The sequence below is a fragment of the Caloenas nicobarica genome, chromosome 33 (assembly GCF_036013445.1).
Source record: "Caloenas nicobarica isolate bCalNic1 chromosome 33, bCalNic1.hap1, whole genome shotgun sequence".
In the NCBI taxonomy this organism is placed as follows: Eukaryota; Metazoa; Chordata; class Aves; order Columbiformes; family Columbidae; genus Caloenas; species Caloenas nicobarica.
This window is the reverse complement of record NC_088277.1, coordinates 939,196-959,739: the sequence shown is the minus strand read 5'-3', so window position 1 is coordinate 959,739 and position 20,544 is coordinate 939,196. Positions and strand designations below refer to the sequence as shown.

Below are 20,544 nucleotides of genomic sequence, written 5' to 3'. Positions count from 1 at the left end.
AGTATTGGGCTTGCTGCCCTGGGCACTCTCCCTCCCTCATAATCATACTGCATGTTTAACGATAAGATTTGTTTGTTGATGGAATCAACACATCCCCAACCTCATCCCACGCAACCCAGTTTAACCGCGCGACGGTGATTTAAACCACCTTCAAGCGCTGGCTTTGACAGCGACTGTTCTCTGAAGTTTGGGGACTTTGCTGCCGTCTCAGCACCGTAGCTCAGAATTTAGAGCCGCTTCCTCGCTGGACTGGCAGATTTTTGTGGTTAGTTGGAGAACAAACTGTAAAACTTGACGCCCCGGGCTTCTTTGCAAACCACTTCGCTTGCCACGTCCAGGTACTGTCATTCCTGGGGCTGTTAATATTTATGAATACACCAAAGTGCCGTTCAAACGCGAACCCCCAGGAGCGCAGACCCGTGGCCCTCACTTTCTAGGCAGGTAACTTGCCAAACCGTGTGCCGATCAGTGATTAAATGGGCATTAAGAAATCTTGAATTAATGACTCTTGCATCTGCCTTCGCCTTGACAGACGACGCTGGCGGCAGCTCCCGGTCCCTTGTCTGTTATGCGTAAGGGATATGGGTGCAAAGTAAGACTGGGAGGGGAAAAATCGAGGTCCAAGACGGCAATTTTTGGCTTTTATTTGATCTGTGTCCCGACATCATAGTCCAACCAGCCACAAAACTCTGCAGGTGATGGTAAAATAACTCCAAGAGTCATCGAGTTGATGTTTCCTTTGCGTTTGCTCTGATTTCTCTTATTATTTTCTTAGAGCAAGAGCAGTGATTGCGCTGCTCTCTGCCGGGATGGCTGATGAAGGATTCAGAGCTGCAGCTTTTTGTGCCGCAAACTTGGAGGTTTGGCCGCGATATTTTTCCACCTCGGTGGAATTTCAGAAGGACGGTATGAAAACTCCCATCTATTTAACACGTCCTCGTTGGGACTCCGCTGTCATTGTCACCTCCAGGGCCACGTTTGCCACGATTTCATGTTTTTCTGCAGAGCTGCTGTCGTCTCCTTCCACCCTGTGGCTCCGCAAAGCCCCGTGTCGGTTCTACGGGGTTTTGGGGCTGTTCTTACCCATCTTTATTCCCTTTATTATCACACTTCTCCTCTGCTAGGGAGCGTTTTGGCTGCTGGCCTATTCGTTTGCAAGAGGGCTGTTTATCCTTTGTGCGATGGTGTTTGCACGGGCCCTGGAGTTTCGCTTGATAAATCCAAACATAGTCTGAAGTGCTGTGGCTGTCTCGCCCCTTTTTGCCGAAGAAAATCTGGCAGCTGCTTTCTCGCAGCTTTTGGTTGTTACCGACGTGTTCTGCAGCCTCGCGGAGGGGAATTCCACCTCTCGTAGCCGCCCATTTTAGCCGCACGGTAATAAAAAAAAGTCATCTTTTTTTCTTATCAAGCAAGAATTGATTTCTGTGTCTTCGCAATAAAAGCGAAACGGGGCCGTTTTCTGCAGCACGCGCGTTCGCCCGCTGCCGTGAAGCCACATTCTTGGAGCGCTTTCTCGTATAGCTCCTAAAAATAAGTCTCCCCACCCTTTCGCTGCTGCTCGGCGTGTGGATTAATGGTTAGAAACGCACTAAAGTTGACTAAAAGAGCCTGTGTCTTCGTTTTGGCCGCGTTCTGGTTTCGTTTCTGCTCTTGGCCGGAGCGAACGGCCCAACTCGGAGCAAGAGCCAGAACGTGTTTGTGCAGCGAAGCCCCAAGAGATCGCGTTGGCTTTATTATGGCTTTTTAAAATCCCGCTATAAAAACATCAGTGCGTGGAGGGAACCATTACTTCTGGAGTTTGAGGTGGTGGGGGTTACTTTATTTACTCTTATTTTTTATTAATAAGAATAGCTTCACTCGTGGCATAATAGGCCGGAGTGTTTTGTTATCCTTGGCTATAATCTGTGATAAACTGCTCCTGCCATCAGCCTCCTAGTTTACCCACTAGGGAGCCAGATTATTGCCTTGTAAAACGGAGCACCACTCCTATAATCCCTTAATTAATTAAATGACAAATTTGAGCTCTCTCCCATTGAAAATATAACTTGTACATAGAGAGGATTTGGATTTATTTGATGGTTTCTTGCACTTTTTATTTTTTCCCCCTGGAGACGGTCACTGTGTTTGCTTGCGTGTCAGTGATTTCTACGGGAAATGGGGGCGGAGGGTGAAGCGGGTTTTGTAATTTCGCGGGTCTTTGCGAGAGACGAGCGTTGTCCCCGTCTTGCGGGTGGTGACGCGAGATGCGCAAAGTCCCTTGGCCCTGCAGAGAGTTGCTGACGGGTCTTGGTGGGAGCCCGAGCGTGGAAAACTCCTCAGTGTCGCCGTTCCCAACGAGCCCTTCGAGCTGCGAACAAAAAACACCTGGGCCCTCCAAAATCTGCTTTCAGCTTGGCTTGGACTTTGGATTAATTTCCCTTCCCTGATTGCGTGTAGGGCACAGAGATCCCGCTTCCCACTGCTGCCATGTAGCAGCTTCTGCTCTTGGTATTTTGAAAATTTTTCAGCTTATTTAACACTTTCCTCTTTTCTCTCCTCAGCCGAGCTCAGCCGCATGAACCATGGGAGACGACAGACCGTTTGTGTGCAATGCCCCCGGCTGCGGACAGGTACCTTTGCGGGATACTTTATTGGGAACGTGTCGCTGTGAATCAAAGTGGCTGTTTTATCACTGAGGCGAAGAGTTTAAAGCGGGTGTTTTACGTGATCACCGCAGGTAATCAGATCGGAGGATTTGCAGTGTGTAAATCCCGGTTACGAGCAAGCGCAGCCGCTCCGAAGTCGTGAAATCCACCTGCTTTTGTGGCGCGTTGTCATTCCGCCGGTGTTTTCCTGGAGAAAACGTGCCGATTTCCCATTAATATTCTCTGATAACACTCTTCTCTCAAGGCTGTTTCACCAAAGGACGGACGTTCGTTCCCCGTCGCAATGAGTTCGCTGCCGCGGCGGCTTCGCTAAAGCAGCTGAGAATGCGACACTTGACGGTTTGTGTTACGTGAACCCCAAACCGCCTTAGTCTATTTTAAGCTTCCGAAAAAAAAAAATAGAAGACCCATTGTGAATTTTTCCTCCGCGCTCGAGTTGGCTCCGGCCTCACAAAACTCTTGCTCGCTTTGCCTGGAGCGAATGGCGACTGCGTGGAATGAGTCGCATCCCGTTTTCAGCCCCTTTCTGTTGGGTTTTGCTTGGTCTTGCGATGGAACTTGGTGCTTTTCCCAAAGCCAAGCTTAACGTCTCCCCGGTGGCGCAGCCTCTTGGTGGCTCAACGCGCCGTATTAATGGGGGTACCGTGTGATTATTACTGGGGATGTTTTAACGGGAGGCGTTAAAAACTGGGGCTTCTGCGGCAGCGCAGCCCGGAGGATAAATTGGGTTTGTCTGTTCTGAAGCGTTTCAGCCTCAAAACGCTCAAATGCTGTTTGCCGGGTGGGATTATGGCTTTTAAATAGATATGAAGCGATGCGCACGCGTTTTGTTTTCCCGGCTGGCGTCGTCAGGTGTCTTGTTGCCAAACTGTTCTGTTTGGGGGCTCCGACGGACCTCAGGGTGCTTGCCCAGCTAATTCCTCGGTGTTTTCAATATCCTAATGCCTTTCGCGGGTGTCTCAATTGAAATCAAAGGGAATTCTGCGTCCCCGGGGCACGTCCTTTGAGGCCGCGTGTGAATTTGGTGACGCTTTTATTTTTATAGCGCAGAAACGAGTCAAAAAAATCTCAGCTGGTAACTCTTGGGGCTCTTTAAAAATACACAGAACTCTGGTTTTTGGTCATTCTGGCACTAGTCTCATCTGCAGCATTTTCCATCCACTTGCAGGTGATTGTCCTCTTTTTTTTTTTTTTTTTTTGTAGGCTGCTTTTTATCTTGAACTTCTTTGCCTGTGAAATTGTGCAAGTCATTTATAAAATGTATTAGCTGTATTTGAGCACTTAATGATGTGAGGACTTCAATCATACAACCTTAAAATCGGATTCAAACAAGCAATTAAGGCAAACAACAATGTATTTAAATTTAATCTCCCCCAATCTCCCACAAATGGCATATAAAGCTGGTTGCTTCCTCCTTTCGCTGTTCCAGCCTGCTGCTTATGGGTAATTCTGACAATTCTTCATGTTAATATTGAAATGTTAGAATCCAGGTAATTCATAGCGCTGTGATTCATTGTGATCTAACCTGACCTCGTGCACGGTTTCCTAGAACGTCCTTCAATCCCTCTGCAAACCGGAGCGTGGATTAAATAATGATGATCCGAGCTCGATGTGAAATATTCCCAGTGATGGAGGATTCGCCGCAGCCCTCTGTTAAGTTGTTCTAATAGTTAATTGCTCTCGCTGGGAAGGAAAAATGATGCTCTATTTCCAGCCTAAACCTGCTCGGCTGCAGCTTGCGGGCTGCGGATCTGGTGAATTTGTGTTTGTTAGATCCGTCCTGTCCGATTCCTGCTGGCTGCAGGTGTTTGCTGGCTGCTCAAGTCATCCCTTCACAGCCCTTCGGATCAAACACACGGAGCTCCGAGCCTCTCGCTGGAAGTCCTGCTGGTTTAGGTGCGGTTTTGGTCCTTTATTCTGCGCATCAGCTTCACATCGGAGGTTTTTAAGTCTCATCGCTAACCCACAGTGGTACCCAGAGCCGTCCACGCCCTCGTGGATGGATCAGCTCGAATTAACGTTCGCTCTGTGCTTTCTGGGGCAAGTGGAGTCAAATTGGGTTGTTGCGATGAGCAACACAACTGGTAGCTTGGAATGTTACAAATAAATCCAGATTTGCGGTTGTTTGCCCAGCAGCTCGTGCTGCCGTTTGGCACTAAACCCCGACCCTCGAGGAGCCGCCATGGATCATCCCACCCCAAACGGCCTCTTCGTGCGGACTCGCCTTAATAAGGGTCATTCTTTAAGGTTCTTTAAGACCTTTGGTTGGGTTTTGTGTAGGAAAACAGCCATTTGAAAGGGTGTCAGTGGCTGCTGAGCCTCTTTGGTTATCAGGGCCAACATTTTTGGCTGACGCTTGGCTCATCGGGTCGTTTCACCGTGGTGGCTCTGGCATCTCCATCCCTTTCATTTCTAACCATGTGCCAAATCCATTGGCACGTTCGTATCCCCACAGATTCCTGCTTTTTTGGGTATTCCCCTGTTTGAGGGGAACACTCAGGGTTTGTTGGGCCGCCTCGGTCATGAGGAAATCGGGACAGGCTCTGGATTTCACTACCAACTGGGTGATTTTTCCCCCTTCGGTTTAAAGGAGAGAAAAAAAAATAGATATTTTTCTTCCGGGTGTAATTTCTTCGAACCGTAAGTTGCTTCTTTTGCTGTGTAGCTAGTGCCCACCTAATCTTTTATGCTGTATGCCCCTTTTTTCCTCCTTTTCTTTCACTGTTTCTATGCAGAAAAAGGCTGTAAAGCTCATTTTTCAGGGAAGGGGAAGAGGGAACGGCCACCGAAAATAGATGAGCAGCTCTCGCCGTCCCCCCCGTATCATCGCAGCTCATGGGCTAGCGGCGGGTGCGTAAACATGTTTTGGTTGCTAGGTCTTGAATGGTGGTTATTTTTGGATTCTGGACGCGATCGCTCCCCAACAGCGAGTCCACAGCTGCCTTTGAAATGCACCGCATATACCGCTTTTAAAAAACATTCTTCTCAAGGTCGCTGAGCTGGTTTCTACTCGAAGGGGACAGGTGACACATTTTTCTGCTCCCCAGCAGGGATGTGTTCCCCCCTGTGCCGCTGTCCAGAGGCAACCGGGGGGTAAATCCACCCCCTGCCTCCGAAATACCCACCACGATGCCTCAAGAACGGCTTTGTCGAACCTGTTCGGTGAAAGGAATCTGGGGGTGGCGCGTGCTCTGCTAATTGGTATTAAAATCTTCTAATCCCATTTAGAACACGGGGAGCCATGAAAGGCGAGCGAGTGTTGGCCGTAAACTTCAGCGTGGCCGTTAAAGTTGAAAGGTGTTAGCGAAGTCTGGATAACGACACAGCTCTGACTCATTAACGCAAGGTAATTAAAACTCCGGCCGGCCTGTCTGAGGCATTTAGAGCAAAGGGCTGGAAGGAAGGCGGTGGCTTCGGATGCTTCGTTAACCACGAGCAGAGGGAAGTCACTGGGTGTCTGGCTCCGTATTTTCCTTTCTAAACTGGAGTTAAACCCAGCTTAAGTGCCCGATAGCTGATTCAGGCAGCCTAAAACGTGGCTTAATAGCCAGATGTGCCTCTGTGCCAGTCCTGCCTCTCCCGAAGGCTCCAGGAGCGCGGGGTGCTCGAGGCTTTACCAAGTGTCAGAATGGAGGAACATCTTTATTAATAAAACTGTTTGGTCCACTCCTGTTGCCCAAACTAACAAAGGGGCCGTAACATTGAATATATTCCGCTGGGAGCCAGACTTTCCCCAGTCCTGCCTCCCCACTACAGGCCATTGCACTTTTTATAAGTGACACAAATCATCACTCAGGTCCTGATTCCAGTGCTACAGTTATACAGGCCATTTCCTCAAACAATCGTTTGCTTTTTAAACCCACCCTTAATTTAACAATTTATTCCCCTTACAGCCAGGCCGCTGAGGTGACGCTCGTGCAGGGTCCGAGAAACGCCAAGCCCAGAACTTTCACGAGGCCAGAAAATGATTTTTCTTCTTTGTGGTTTATTGTATCCTCTTATCTTGTCATATAATAGAAATAATGTTTATGGCATTGAGGCCTCAGCATCACTTGGCATTTAACCAACCTCAAAAGCAGTTTATTGCTTTGTATACTCTGCTGCCATGACCATTATCCCTTAAATCTCTATTGCTTTGTAATATACGAGGCAACAAATGGCTTCTGCGATTGGGTAAATGTGGAACTGAAGCTTAGGTGTGTTTTGTAGCTTGTATAATCCAAACGAATATAGATTATTCCTTTTACATGAGTCCTGGTGTAGGGGGGATGAAAATGAGCCTGTTCTCTCGCCAAGAAGAGTCGAGCTCTCCTTGTCCCCGGTCGGGATGTGCACCGGGACGCGTGCGGCGCCGCGGCCGTTTGTCGTGGGATTGCCAGACATGGGGATAGTGCTGGCGGCAGCCTGGGCTGCGGTTTGGACCCGCGCAGCTCGGTCCCTTCATACCCCTGCATCTTTGTACCCGGGCATCTCCATCACTTGGTACCCATCTTTGTACCCCTGCATCTTCATCCCTTTGTACCTGGGCATCTTCATCCCTTGGTACCCATCTTTGTACCTGGGCATCTTCATCCCTTTGTCCCCGGGCATCTCCATTCCTTTGTACCCATCTTTGTACCCCGGCATCTTCATCCCTTGGTACCCATTTTTGTACCTGGGCATCTTCATCCCTTTGTACCTCTGCGTCTTCGTCCCTTGGTACTCATCTTTGTACCCCTGCGTCTTCGTCCCTTGGTACCTGTGCATCTTCATACCCACACATCTTGGTCCCTTTGTGCCCATACGGCTTTGTCCCTTTGTACCTGAACGTCGTCGTCCCGTGCGTCTTGGTCCCTTTATACCTGTGCGTTTTTATACCTGTGCATCTTCGCGCCGGAGCGTCTTCGTCCCTTTGTACTTGTGCATCTTCGTACCTGTGCGTCTTGGTCCCTTTGTGCTCATATGTCTCCGTCCCTTTGTACCCGTACATCTTCATCCTATGTGTCTTGGTCCCTTTGTACCCCTGCATCTTCGTGCTTGTGCGTCTTGGTCCCTTTGTACCAGTACGATTTCGTCCCATGTGTCTCAGTCGCTTTGTGCCCCCACATCTTCATCCCATACGACTTCATCCCTTTGTTGCCCGTGTATCTTCATCCCTTTGGACCTGTGTATCTTCATGCCAGGTTCAGGTAGGGACCAGCTCCAGCAGTACGAGGACTGAGCCTTGTCTCTGCAGGTCTGTCAGTGGTTGAAGCTCCTCACATTGTTCAAGACAAGTGATGGCGATTAAAAGAAGCAGAATAAAGTAGTGAAGCAGGTGGGGCAGGTGTCTAGAGCAACCTGGAGGTGAGAGGAAGAAAGCGCCTGTGCCCATTTGCTTTACGACAACGCATCTTTTTTTTTTTTTTTGCTCTAATATCAAAGGTTTGTTTTGCTGCCGTCCTGCTCTCCTCCCAGTCATGGCGTAAAGCACAAGGTAAGGAAATATTTCATCTCCAGGCTGCCAGGAGCCACCTTTACTCCCACGAGAAGATGGGAAGGGATGTCTCAGCCCTGCGGAGCTCCCTGCCAGCCCCGAATGTGTTTGGTTTGAATATGAGCGTGTACAGAAATAGTTGTGCATTGATGGAACGGCCTCCGTAGGGTCTGTCTCCTGAGACCTGATTCCTGAGGCTTGCGTGGGGAAGCCAGACAAGCTGCCTAAGAATGTTCAGAGAGGTAAAAATCGAATCTTTGAGAAACTTCAGCTCGATCTAACCTGCTGTTAGAGCAAGAAGGAATTTAAATGGTGATTACGCAGAGTTATGATGCCCTGTCCTCCAGTAGAAATTGTTACTGTCTGGGGACGGAGTGGAACTGGACTTGGACACAGGTGTTTTTCTGGAAGAATTGAGGCTCCTCGCACCCCCCGATTTAACGAGGTAGGAGCCGCTGGAAACTGGAGTTTTAATAATCAGGGTAATTAATGCTGTTCGCTGAGGTCGGACGGGGCTGGTGAGAGCAGCCGGACGAGAGCAGGACCCGCGGCTGCCCCTTGCAGGGTGACGGGGCACGATCGACGTCGGCTCTCAGCTCCAGGGGTCCCCAGGTGACCCCAAAACCACCGTTGGCATTGGGGGATGCGAGCAAAGGGCTGGATCCCCCGGGACACGTGCGAACCCTCGCAGGTGGCCCTGGGTCGTACCAAACCCTCCCATGTGCCCGGAACGGCCTGACACCCCCTCGAGCAGCCAGATACCAACACGAAAAACCGCGGATGTGAACGGCGGAGCGAGAATTAAATCCACAGACGCCCCTCGGCTGTTGTTAGAATGCAAAGTCACGTCTGCCTTGTGTCCCTACTGCACCCGAGTGATTTGGAGAGCTGAGCCGTAAACTCGACTTTCTTCTCTGGTTTTTTAAATTGGAGGAAACGTCTGAAACTCTGCGGCGAGGAATTCCGAGCCGTGCGCGCCTGCTCGCTTCACATCTGCAGCTTTTTTATTTGCCGCTGCCGCAGCTGAAATAAAATTCTACAGAGAAACGTCTTGCTCAGAGGTCGTCTGTTATTTTACAGGAATGCAGGTTTCCAGAGTTAATTATTCATTCCAAATTAAGGCCTTTGCAGCTGCGCTACCTGTACATGGAGCGCAAAATGGCAGATGCTGCAGGATGTGGTGGGTCCGCGGAAAAGTGGCGCTTGGTTCGAGTGACTCTCGGGGTCGTTAGCGTGGAAAGAAGGGAATTAATGTGAATTGTAACTCATGGATTGTCAGCAGAGTGAAATGAGATCTCCCACCTCTTGCTGAAGGTATTTTTGGAGGTGGGGAGAGCGGAGCTAATTTTGAATAATAATAAGCTCGAGGAGGCATCTGAAACCAGTAAACGTTTATTTTTTACACTCCTATAACTTAAAAATGGCCAAACCAATTTAAACCAAATTGGATAATAAAAAATATTGCTCCTAGGCTGAGCCCCTGTATGCCAAGTTCCAGCCTAGAATGAATTTTTATGACCAAATTATAAACCCCCTAGAAATGAAGGTTTAAAATGGAAATGTTGACAGACCTTTAACTACAAAAGCACTATAATAGAACTTCTTTTTTTTTTTAAATAAAATGGCTGCTTTAAAATATAATTAAGACTTAAATATTATTGAATAGCAGCATTTCCTGTAAGTTAAAATCTTTTATCATTCCTCTGGCCGGGATTCATCGCCAGCTCTTTGCATTTGGAGCCCGCGCGGACACACGTCTGTCAAACGGAAAACGGCTCCGGCCGCTTTTCCAAATTTCCAAATTATAGAAAATGAAGTGGAACTTCACTGAGGAGCATCCTCCCCCTTTTTCCACTGCTTTTTTCGCTCTTTACTTTCTTTTTGCAGGTGAATGAGCTTCCCCCGCTGCCCAATAACCCCCGCGGGACGGAATTGCGTTAGCGGGGATGCCGAGAGTGGACGGCAGAGACCTGTGAGATCGCTTTAATCTCTTGGGGTAACGTGTTCCGTGCAGGTTTTTTTGTTAAGTCTTCATTGGATGCAGCAAAATTGAGCCCGAAACGGTGATTTTAATGGATTTGGGGCTGTCGCAGCGTCCTCCTGCGTGTACTGCTGCAAATGGACTGTAAAAGGTCTCTGGAAGCCGCACTGGACGTGCTTGATAAGGCTCTGCTGTGGGTTTTGCTAAAAACCTCCCAGATCCGGTAGATAAAATAGATCCGTGGGGTTGGTTTTTTGTGTGCAAAGTAATTGCTTAGTAGCACGAATTGCTTTAACGCTTCCACAGAGGAGAAAAGCAACTTCAGCTCACGTTAGTTCCTTTCTAGGTCGGATTTTCTCCGAAATATCCGCGTTGTAACTCTGGCTTTTTGCCCTGGGGCTGCGGGGAGGTTTGGCGATGGCTTTTGGTTGTCTGTTTAAGAACAAACCCTCGTTAGGGTTTCTTAGCCGCGGTGGCTGCTGCGGCAATTCAATGAAGCCGTCGCACCTCCGGATTCGAAGCAGCCGCCCGTGGTTTGCCCCTCTATGCCTCATAACGCCTTAAAATACGCAGGAGCCGGTTTTAACGCGCAAAGACAACGTGACGCGGGGACGAGCCGCTCCGCAAAGCCCGGCTCTCCCCTCGCCTCGTTAGCGCGCTTGCTCGTCCCGACGTCAAAATGGGGTTAGAGAGGTAACGTGCCGCCCGTCAACCCACTTCGCGTGGCGCCAGAACAGCCGGTGACGGGTGCGATTGTCCTTTCGCTGGGGAAGGTGCGTTTCTGGTCCCCCGAGAGCTCAGGCCGGCGGCTCCGTTTGCTTAAGCCGGCTTAAAAGCTCAAGCTTAAAGCTGCTTAAAACCGAGTTTAAGGTCCCTGGGCCGGAGGGAGGGCGCTGCAGCCTGATTTCCAGGGCAAGCCGCGCTCTCACCAGCTGCTTTTCCAGGGCCGACTTGTAGACTCAGCAGCTATAAATAAATATACAGAGAGATCGCGCGTGCGTGCCGGGATCTTTCCTATGTTAACGGTTGTATATGCATATCTACATATATATTTATGTTAATACGAAGATATACTGGCTCCCAGCCCCCGTTTCTTGGGGCTGTTGGATGCCACGTACGTAAGGGACGTGTCGGCAGCGGCGGAACAAGGACGGAGCGTTTTCCTCTTTCTTGGCAACGCCGTCAGGGCTGCAAAAATACCCACAAAGGGCCGTGGGGTCCTTGCAGGGACCCGTTTTGGCTCTTTTTTTAATGTAAGGGACTTTTAAAACCACGGTTTCCCCTTCAAACCAATTAATCTCAGCCCAATCCTTACCTAAAGCTCTAGATCAGTGCAAACCGATCCCGAGTTTAACTTTGCGGGGTCTTACAGCGCAAGAAAACCCCACTTTTGACCCGCGTTTGCGAAACGGGGCGCTTGGTTTGGGGGTTTTAGAGGGTTGGTCAGGAAACGCGTGGCGTCTTAAGCTGCAGTCAAAGCCCGGCTTAAGCTCAGCGTTGAGTTTTTCCTGCTTCTCTGGAGCTCTGGGGGTTTTATTTCTTGGCCGGTAAAAGATTTCCTGATGTTACAAACAATCTCGTGGATGCTGTTTGGTCTTGCAGGGTTTTGGTTGTTCAAAGCCTCGCTTGCTACTTGTCTGCTGATCTCTGAGAAAATTCAGAACACTCTGTATTTTCCTGCATGAACAGGTTTATTCCTCGGCTTTGGCAAAGGCCCCGTTACGCTCCCACCGATACCTTTCGTTTTCAAAAAGCTGCGTGAGTTTGCGGGATTTTCTGCGTGTAAACCAGTCAAATTGCCACTTAAAGGCAAAAAATAAGCGTGGGCACCGAGCCTGGGGCAAAACCAGCGCTGAGGAGGCTGCTGTGGGTCGCCAGGACAAACACAAACAGGGCTTTTCGGGGCACATTAGCAGCCAACAAGCCTGCGATCTGCCTTTATTTCGCTATCTAAATAACCTTTTTGATTTCTTTTTTTTTTTTTTTTTTTTTTTTTTTCCCACGAGGCGCTTCTTTCATCCCCGTTTGCTTCTCAAACCCCAGCGGGACGCCCGAGCTTTGCAGAGGCACAAGGAGGCGGCTGGAGACCTCAAATCACAAAACCACCTCAAATCCCCTGGTTTTTCCCCAAAGCCGCCGTCTCTGCGGCCGCTCCGCCCCCTGCAGCACCAGCGGCCGCGGCTTTTGCTCCGGGGATCAAACCCCCCGCGCATCCTCTTGCTGGGGAGCAGGCTGGAAAAAACCCCTTTAACCCACAACATCTCAGCTCCTCCCTAGAGATTTCCTATGCGGCCGAGAATGAAATCGGTAGAAATCATTTCTAATCACGGGGGGTTTTTTAACGCTCTAGGGGGTTTTTAGCTCGCGCTTCTCCCTGCGCTCGCCGCTTGGTGTGAGAACCTTCCTTAAAGACTCAATTCTCGGGCCGAGGTGGAAAAGCTCCCAGTAAATATATTTATTTCGAGCAGCTCTTTAGGAAACAGGAGGTTCGGGAAGGAGCGACGGGGGCTCGCGGTGCCGCCGCACAAAGAACCGCCGGGGAAGGGAAGAATAAAAGCACCTTTTGGGCTTTTTCTTCTCCGTGCATAAAGAAGAGGGCACGTGGTTGCTGTGCGGAAATCCCCTTTGTGCACACAAGGGAGCGAGCGGGGACTTTTTCTTTTTCCTTTGCCGCGTTTCAGCCCTTCCCTGGGTCAGCGGACCCGGTTTTAGGCTAAAACGAGCCCCGTGTGCGCCGGGGGAAAAAGCAAAAGGCTCGAGATCCCCCCGCAAATCTCCTGCCGTGGTAAAGCTGGGGTTTATTTAACACCTGCTTAACGCTGCGCGCTGACAAACCCGCCGCCGCTTCCCCTGCGCCAGCTGTTTGCCTCAAATAATTTTTTTACATGCCGACTTAAAACAATAAAAACATTAAAGTCCTAAAATCCCCCCTGAGAGTAAACATGCGGACAATAAAGAATCGTGCGTGTAGAGGGGCCGGGGTGGGAGAGTTTTGCAGCAGCGCCAAACAAGCTATAAATTAATCTCAGCAGTAAACCCTGCTCGATTAAACCATTTCGTAAAATGAGGTTCTTGCAGAATGTTGAGTCAGTTTGTCTTTGGGGCGGTTAAAGACTTTTTTTTTTTTTTCTGCCTTCTGAACCGCTGCGGGTTATTCAGAAATGTGGCCGGTGTGCTGGTTGTCGCTTCGGGGCAGAGGAACCAGGTTTATTTTGGGGGACGGACCGGGGAGGGTTTTACGGTCACCGGGATCATTGTCAGGAATTCAAAGCATCACCACGTTTATCTGCTTAAACCCCCTTCGTGTGGCCTTCGGACAGGGAGACGAGCGCTTCGGGCTCTAAAAAGCTCGTCTATAACAATAACTAATCGAAGGACCGGATTTTAAGCAGTCTAAGCTAGGCTTAAAGTAAGGAGCAGGTCGTTCCGGGGGTGTCTCGCTTGCGTGGGTCTCGCTGGCTCTTCGCTTTGCTCTTTTGAAGTTGTCGCTTTGCCGCCCCAGACGTCTGCAAACCCCCCAGATATTCGCAGCGCCGAGGATTCCGGCCTTAATTCTGCCTCCTGCACCTGTAAAACCCATTAATTCGCCTTCTCGCCGGGGTATCAATCTGAGCTTTTGTCTCTGCGGCCGGGGAGGCGTTTCCCGCGTTCGCGGCATCGAACCCCATTTGCGGTCGTCTCCCTTTGAAGAGCCTCGTTTCCTGTAAACCCCCGACAGAAAGAAAAAAAAAAACCCAAAAATTAAATGCATTTCGCTCCGGTTTTATTACCTGCAGCCCCGTAACGTGGGAGGAACAAATTGCGAAGCCCCGGAGGACGCGAGGGCTGCGGTTTCGGTGACCTCGGCTCTGTGTTTTTCACGGTTTTCTGCGGCGCTGAATCACGAGCCGCTCGGCACCTCGGGGACATCAAACAGCGCGCGGGGAAAAGCTGCTCGTGTTACGTTTGGCTCTATCTCCTCGCTTTTGTATTTTCGCTTGCGCTTGTGGGGTTTACCCACTTAATTTCTAGGAAGGGCTGCAGGTGGAACGTGGTGTTAAAAGGGTTTCGCGTTGGCCGGGAGGGTAAGGAGGCAATTAGAAGCGAGTGAAAGCGCCGAAATGCTGCAAAGTGCGGCCGGGGAGGCCGATTTGGGCGCAAAAAAGGCTTTTTCTGGGGATTTGGTTGGGTTATTAAGTGCGTAGAGAAGCTTGAGCGTAATGCTGGTGGGTCAGGAGCCGAATCCGAGTGAGGATTCGGGAACGAACGAGGGAAAAGCCACGAGATTTTGCTTCCCCGTCAACCCGACCTGACGTGCAGGGGAAAACTCGGCGCGTTTTAAAAGCCGGCGCAGAACTGGGGGGGAAAATAATCATAATCATAATAAATAACGCAGAGCTTGGTTGCAGATCTGCGGGCGCGGGATGGAGCTGGGAGTTCAACCCCTCTGCAATAATCCGCTGAAAACCCATCAATCTCGGGGGAAAAGAGAAGAGAAGAGGGTCACGGGAACCTCATCGGGGTGGGAGCAGCAGCGCCGCGGTAAATCGCCCATAAATCGCCTGTTCCCATAAAACAGGTGGCTCTTCCGAGACGCGAAAAGAGGCAAACGCCTGCTTTTTTTTTCTTTTTTTTTTGCTGCTGCCTATCTGCTTTTAAAAGCTTAATTACCACCAAGCGCTGACGTCTGACAACTTAGCGCCGTCTTTTGTGAAATACAGGACTTAGTTTTGTGTCTAGAGAGCAAAGGGCGGCCAAAATCTCCGGGAAGAAGGTGCGGAGAGGCACAAAGAAAGGAAAAATGGGCGCTTTGGCGGTGGGATTGGTGCTGGGAAGCTCTTTGTGCTCCCGGGGATAAAGAATTTTAGACGGCAGGTCTTTAATTTCTGCCCACGCGCCTTTGGTTATGTGGGTCTGTGCTTCCTTAGAGCTCGTTCCCTCTAATTAGCAAATCGGGAAAAAACCCCGAGCCGCTTGAATTGTGGTTTTATTTAACGCGCCGCCATCTCCAAACTGCCCTGTGAGAGCTCTGAGCTCAGGTCCGCAAAAAAAAAGGGAAAAAAAACCCCTTTTTTCAGGCGATAAAGCCTCCGAGGAGCGGCTCGCGGTCCATGAATGGGCGGGCGCGCACCCAAAGTCACCAAAGAATTGAAGGAAATCAACCTTCCAGTGCATTAAAGACCTGAATGGGGGGACCGCTGCGTCCTTTTCCTAACCGCGGTGCCGTTCAGGGGTCAAGGCCGAGTCGCGCCGACGTTCTCGAGCCGCGGCACAACGAGCTACCGGTGGATTTTTTCGTTCGGGATCGGCGCCCTCGTAGCCCTGACACGACAGCGCAGCACGGTCGCCGTCGCGTCTCCACGGAGATGCCCACCAAAACCTCTCGCGTGGCACCGAATCTCACCCCCACTCCTGAATTTCTCGAGGATGAGGTTTGGCAAGGGGTTCGGATGGGGGTTGAGGGACCCGCTTTCCGAGGCAGAACCCGCCGCTGGGCTCGGCTTTGCTCAGCTCGGCTTTTCCTTGCGCTTTGTCCTGGACTAAGTCCAGCCGGGGAGGCGGCACCGTCCCCCTTGGCCCAACAAAGACCGAAGGGCCACGTCCTAGTCCTGGTTTTAGCCCCGTTCTCTGGCTCAAACCCCTCCGCTCCCTTTCCTTTGCCGTTTTGAAGCTCGTCTTGCCGGTTCCGACGGCATCGCCGCGTCCCCAGCGGCTGCGGGGACACCCGGGCCGCCAGAGTCCCCGTGGCCACCCCTCATTCCAAAGCTGCGACGTGGGCTTTGCCAAGGGGCGGCTCAAACCCCGGCACCTGCTGCCAAAACCCGCGCGGCACCCGCGGCCGGAGGCTTTTCCAGACCCTCCCGAAGCACAAACCCTCAGCTTCGGAGACAAATTAATCAGCTCCAGCTCACATTTAATTATTTTTACGCGTGCATTCTCGGAGTTATGTGGGGAAGGAGTTTCCTGCTATTCTTTTCACTCTATAAATCATCTCTCTCTTGTGTGTGTCGCCCGGGGGCCGTTTGTTTCTTTGCTCCCGATGATCCATTGAGGAGCTGCGGAGCGTTCGGCTCACCGGGCGCGTTGCGCCCGCATTGCGTTTCTGTGCCTCGTCTCAAGTCTTTGGGCGGGTGGATTTTTTATTTTCATCCTTCTCTTTTTTCACCCTTTCTCCTCTACTGGCTGCACCGGGGGCTCCCGTTTCTTTGTCCGCATTGCACAAGGGAAGGGCCCTGTGAACAGCACAGCAGCACCGCTGCGTCATTCCCCATTCCCTCCCTCCACGCCCCATAATTTCCCCGATTCCGAAGCTCTGCGGTGAGGCAGGGATTTCCCTGCCCCTTTTCCTCGCTCTCTACTCCCCACCTCTCCCCATCAGAAGAAACGCTGAGCTCCTAATGAATCCCCACCCGCCCGCTCTTGAAATACAGTTAGAAAAATGCAGCTGTAATTGCCTTTGTTAATATATTTATCTGTTTTTCCCCGCAGCGCTTCTCCCGCGGCTCCCGGTCCTCGCCTTTGCGGTCGGCTCCCTCTCCTAACGCCCCCATGAAGGATGGAGCCTTTTCCCTTTTTATTTGCGCTGCCTGGTAGGTAGGGAAGGAATTGATGGCTCGCCCAAGGTCACACTGAAGAGTCGCGGTGCTGCTGGGATTCGAGTCGGGGACGTAATAATGATTCACGTCCACGCTGGAGCTATCGGGGGGTTCCCGGGGGGGCCGGCGCGGATCCCGAGTCGCTGACGCTCGGCGGCTCCACCCCCTCGCTCACCTCCCTTAATTACCGCTGTGCCTCTCCTCTTAAGTTATGTGGCAGCGGTAATTAATACGCGGGGCTTTAATAACCTTCGCTTCGCTCGAAACGAGGCTAAAAATGCTCCACCGTGTGGAAGTAAATAATGATTGCGGTTCCAGGTTCCAGCGCCGCGGGCGTTGTGATCTGCGGAGATCTGCATCCCTTGAGCATCCCTCGAGCACGGGACGGCGTCGTTGTCCTAAAAACCCCGCCGGAGCCCCCGTTAGAGATTTAGGAGCCCGATGGTCCCCGTGTAGGTTTGCCGGCCAAGGTTTAGGCTGCGCCTCCGAGGGCTCCTCGTGTGGCTTTTCCCTCCCAGGCGCCCCGTAAACCACCTCAATCATCTGGTGGTTTTTCTACTTGTGCCCCTTTTTAAAAAGGAGAGAAGGTTCGGTCATGGCCCTTCGGTGCGCGGCAGAGAAACCCCTCGGGAGCTGGAGGGTCGGCGGTGATTTTGGAAGCACCCGCTGTGCAATTTGAGTTAAATCCAGCCGGAGTTGTTTCCTGGCTGGGCACGTTGGCTCTTGGCCGCTCTGGAGGCTTAACGATTATTTTTTTGCACCCAGACGTGCTGATGCTCAACTCAGGTGCTCTGGAGATGAAGGAGAGACTCTCTACCACGTGAGACTTTATTACATTTTTTTTTTTTTTAGCGGAGAAAAGTTGAACACGGGGTTTATTAAAGAGTTTGCCCTGTGTGTCCTTGGCCGAGCGCTTCCCTCCGCGAGCTGAGGCCAGATGGTTGCTGTGCCCGCCCCCTGCAACACCTGCATTTCGGTGCGGGGCATGTGCATGAGAAACCCTCTGGGATGAGCGGAGCTATAGAAATGGAAATTAAATTCTTTACCTCCTCCCGGTGAAACGCTCTGCCCTTCTGCCCAAGGAGGACGGGCCGGGCTCCAGAACCCGCTGAACTCTGCCTTGAAATCGCAGGGAAGTTTGTGGAGCAACCTGAATATCTCAGTGCTAATTGGCAGCGATTTGGTAGGAGCCAAATACTGGGGAAAAAAGAAAAAGAAAAAAGGGCAGATTTTTGTGGTTCGCACAATGTTCATCCCAACTCAAGCACTTGTGAAAGGGCTTTGGGGCTGTTTGGTCGTGGTTCCCAACACCAGCACCGAACGCTGCCTGCGAGCACTTGCTGATGATTCTTCTTCTTCTTTTTGTTTTTAAACAAGGAAAGGAACGTGAATTAATCACAGGGCAGGATGTAAGCAGGTTTGTAAAGTAAGAGGCGCGACCACGTGGGTCCCCAGAGCTGCCCCAGCCAAAACCAACATTTCAGGGTTGATCCCTGATGTGGTTTCGGGAGCTGCCCTGCACAAAACGCACCCAAACCCGCTCCCCTCCAAAGCGACTTTGCTGCCTGTGGCCTTTTTGGATTTTTCACAGGGCTGAGCGAGCAGAAATGAGCTTTTCCTGCCACCCCCGACTCGCGAAGGGCGCCAGGTGCTTAATTCCCACGCGCTTTGCCGACGAGCATCGTGCTGCGGCGCAGGAACCGCGAGCCCCGAGGCGGCCGCCGAGCCACCGTTCCCCGTGTTTCACCTCCCGCTCAGGTTCTTTTTTGTCTCTCCCCCGTGCAAACCGGGGTGAAATGACCTTGGCTCGGGCGTCCTCGCTATAAAACCTGCGCCGCGCTCGCAGCTGCTCCCCCTCCCGCAAAACCCTTTGTGCTCGAAGCGCCGCGGCTCTTTAAACACCTATACGTGCAGCACACGATCTGTTTAATTTTTTATTCTTGAGCTGATCGCTCTTAAACCCTCACTCTTCTCATTTATCCTCGCAGAGCTGCCGGCTCTTCCCTCCTCGAGCGATAAGACACTGCCACCGAAACCAGCTTTCCAGAAGCGCTCGGTAACCCGGAGCCGCCTCCGAAAAACGTCACCGCGAGCTCTTCCCGGTGGGAGCAACCGGGCTCCGAGCTCTTCTGAAACCTGGCCCGGGAGCGCTGCCCCGGGGGAACCCTCGGGAGGAACCGGCTCCAAAATCTTTGTGTGTCGTCTCTCGTAAGTGTGAAAAAAATGGGACGATTTGGCCGCGCTCTCGTCGCATTCTTTCAAACCAACAAGTCTTTTGCGGCGTTATCTCGTGACGCCTCCTCGCCGATGGAAAGGGGCCCGTCTGGGGATTCACGTGGTCCCGGGCAGATAATTGTAATGGTCCCCCCGGCCTTTAAAATCTATGAATCACTCCAGTATCGGGGCACTTTACGCGCATTAGCGAATTAATCCTTACAGCCTCCCCGCCAGGGAGGGAATTATCGTTGTCATTGCTCAGATGGGTGAGACGGAGCCCAGATCTGCGCCAGAACTCGGCGGTTGGGAGGGGGTCACATCAGTCACCGCCGTAACCTTTGGGCCCCCGGCCCTCGGGGGCACCCGTGACCCCGCATTCGTTACCTCGGCCGTCGAGCCGAGCGAGCGGGGGCTGCAAATCCATCTGAGCCCCGTCAGGGCGAGATGGATGGACAAGCACGGGCTTTGCAAGTCAAACCTCGCGTGAGGTTTTCCATTCGGTGACTTTGAGCTGGGCTTATCCACGCCGGAGCGCACATAGCGCGGTGGTTTAACCTCCGGCGCTGCGGTTGCGGAGCACGTGCTGTTTCCTTTTGTTTCCCCCCGTATCCAGGTGTTTCGACCGCGGCCGTGGGCAGAATAACGCGTTTCTGTGCCGGAGTGAAGGTTGGAGTGGTGGTTTGGCTTCCCCGCATTAACGACAGCGTATTAATTGTTATTAATCCAGCGTGTGATGAGCCTGACGCGGGCAGGTTTGGCTCCTCACCCCTTTCAGCTGTCCCGGGGCTCACCGAGGTAAAAACACCCTTTTTTACAAGCCGGTTTGTGCTGTCGCAGCCCACACTTGAGTCTATTAAAACCGGGGTTTTTTGGCCTGTGGTTTGTGCGCTCAGAAAATCACCGTCAAGGTTAAAAAGCAGCCGGAGCTGTAGGGAGAGGCAGCGATCCCGGCTCGGAGGGTTGGACGCTGTGGGTTCCGACCCTCCTTTTCACACCCAACACACTCGTAGCCTTGACAAAAGTGAGAAAAAACCCCGAGCAACCCCTTATTTCTTATTATGAAAAACCTCCCGACTAAAGATGAGCCTCCTGCATTTGTTCTCTTTCTCTAATGGAGCTGGTGTGTTGGTCCAGCTGGAAGTATTGTGTCCTATTAAATAAAGATTTTTTAAACGAGCGCATTTATTCATGGAGCTGTCACAGCCCGTTGAGTAAAGAATGCGGATTGCCCGGGCTCAGCCTGCCCGAGATCGTGGCTTCTTCCAAAAACCTATGACGGTCTCAGGGGTAAATACACTCAGCCCACATCAAATAAAAGAAAATAAACCCCAAATGCCATCGGTGGGCACTGTAGGAGGGAGAAAAAACCCCAAATCGGGGCTGCGCGCGGTGTTTAAACTCGGATTTTACACAGCGCGAAGGTTTCGCTGCTTCATCCCCGTCCCTCGCCCCAAAGAGCTTCCAGTCTACATCTTCTTTTTAATTCCGACGCCCGCAAAATAGCGGCTGAAATAACACTGCTGTATGTCAGCTGCTGATGGAAGGAGATTAAATATTAAAGCCGGCGCTGCGGCTTTAACTCATTCCATTTTTTTTTCCCCCCGCTCTTCCCCCTTTTTCCACCCCCCCGCTTGCTGCTCTGTGTAAAATGACATGATTTAGAACCCCGGT

The 20,544-nt window shown here is 51.4% G+C and overlaps 1 protein-coding gene across 2 annotated transcripts in view; it reads left to right on the top strand.

The window, feature by feature from the left end:
• LOC136000523 (cyclic AMP-dependent transcription factor ATF-7) overlaps positions 1–20,544 on the top strand; it is a 54,203-nt gene that overhangs the window by 14,208 nt on the left and 19,451 nt on the right. The window contains exon 2 of one of the 2 annotated variants that reach the window (XM_065654389.1): positions 2,541–2,609. In XM_065654389.1, the coding sequence (XP_065510461.1) occupies positions 2,562–2,609 (48 nt within the window). In that variant the 5' untranslated portion in view covers positions 2,541–2,561. The other variant, XM_065654390.1, reaches the window with a different exon arrangement.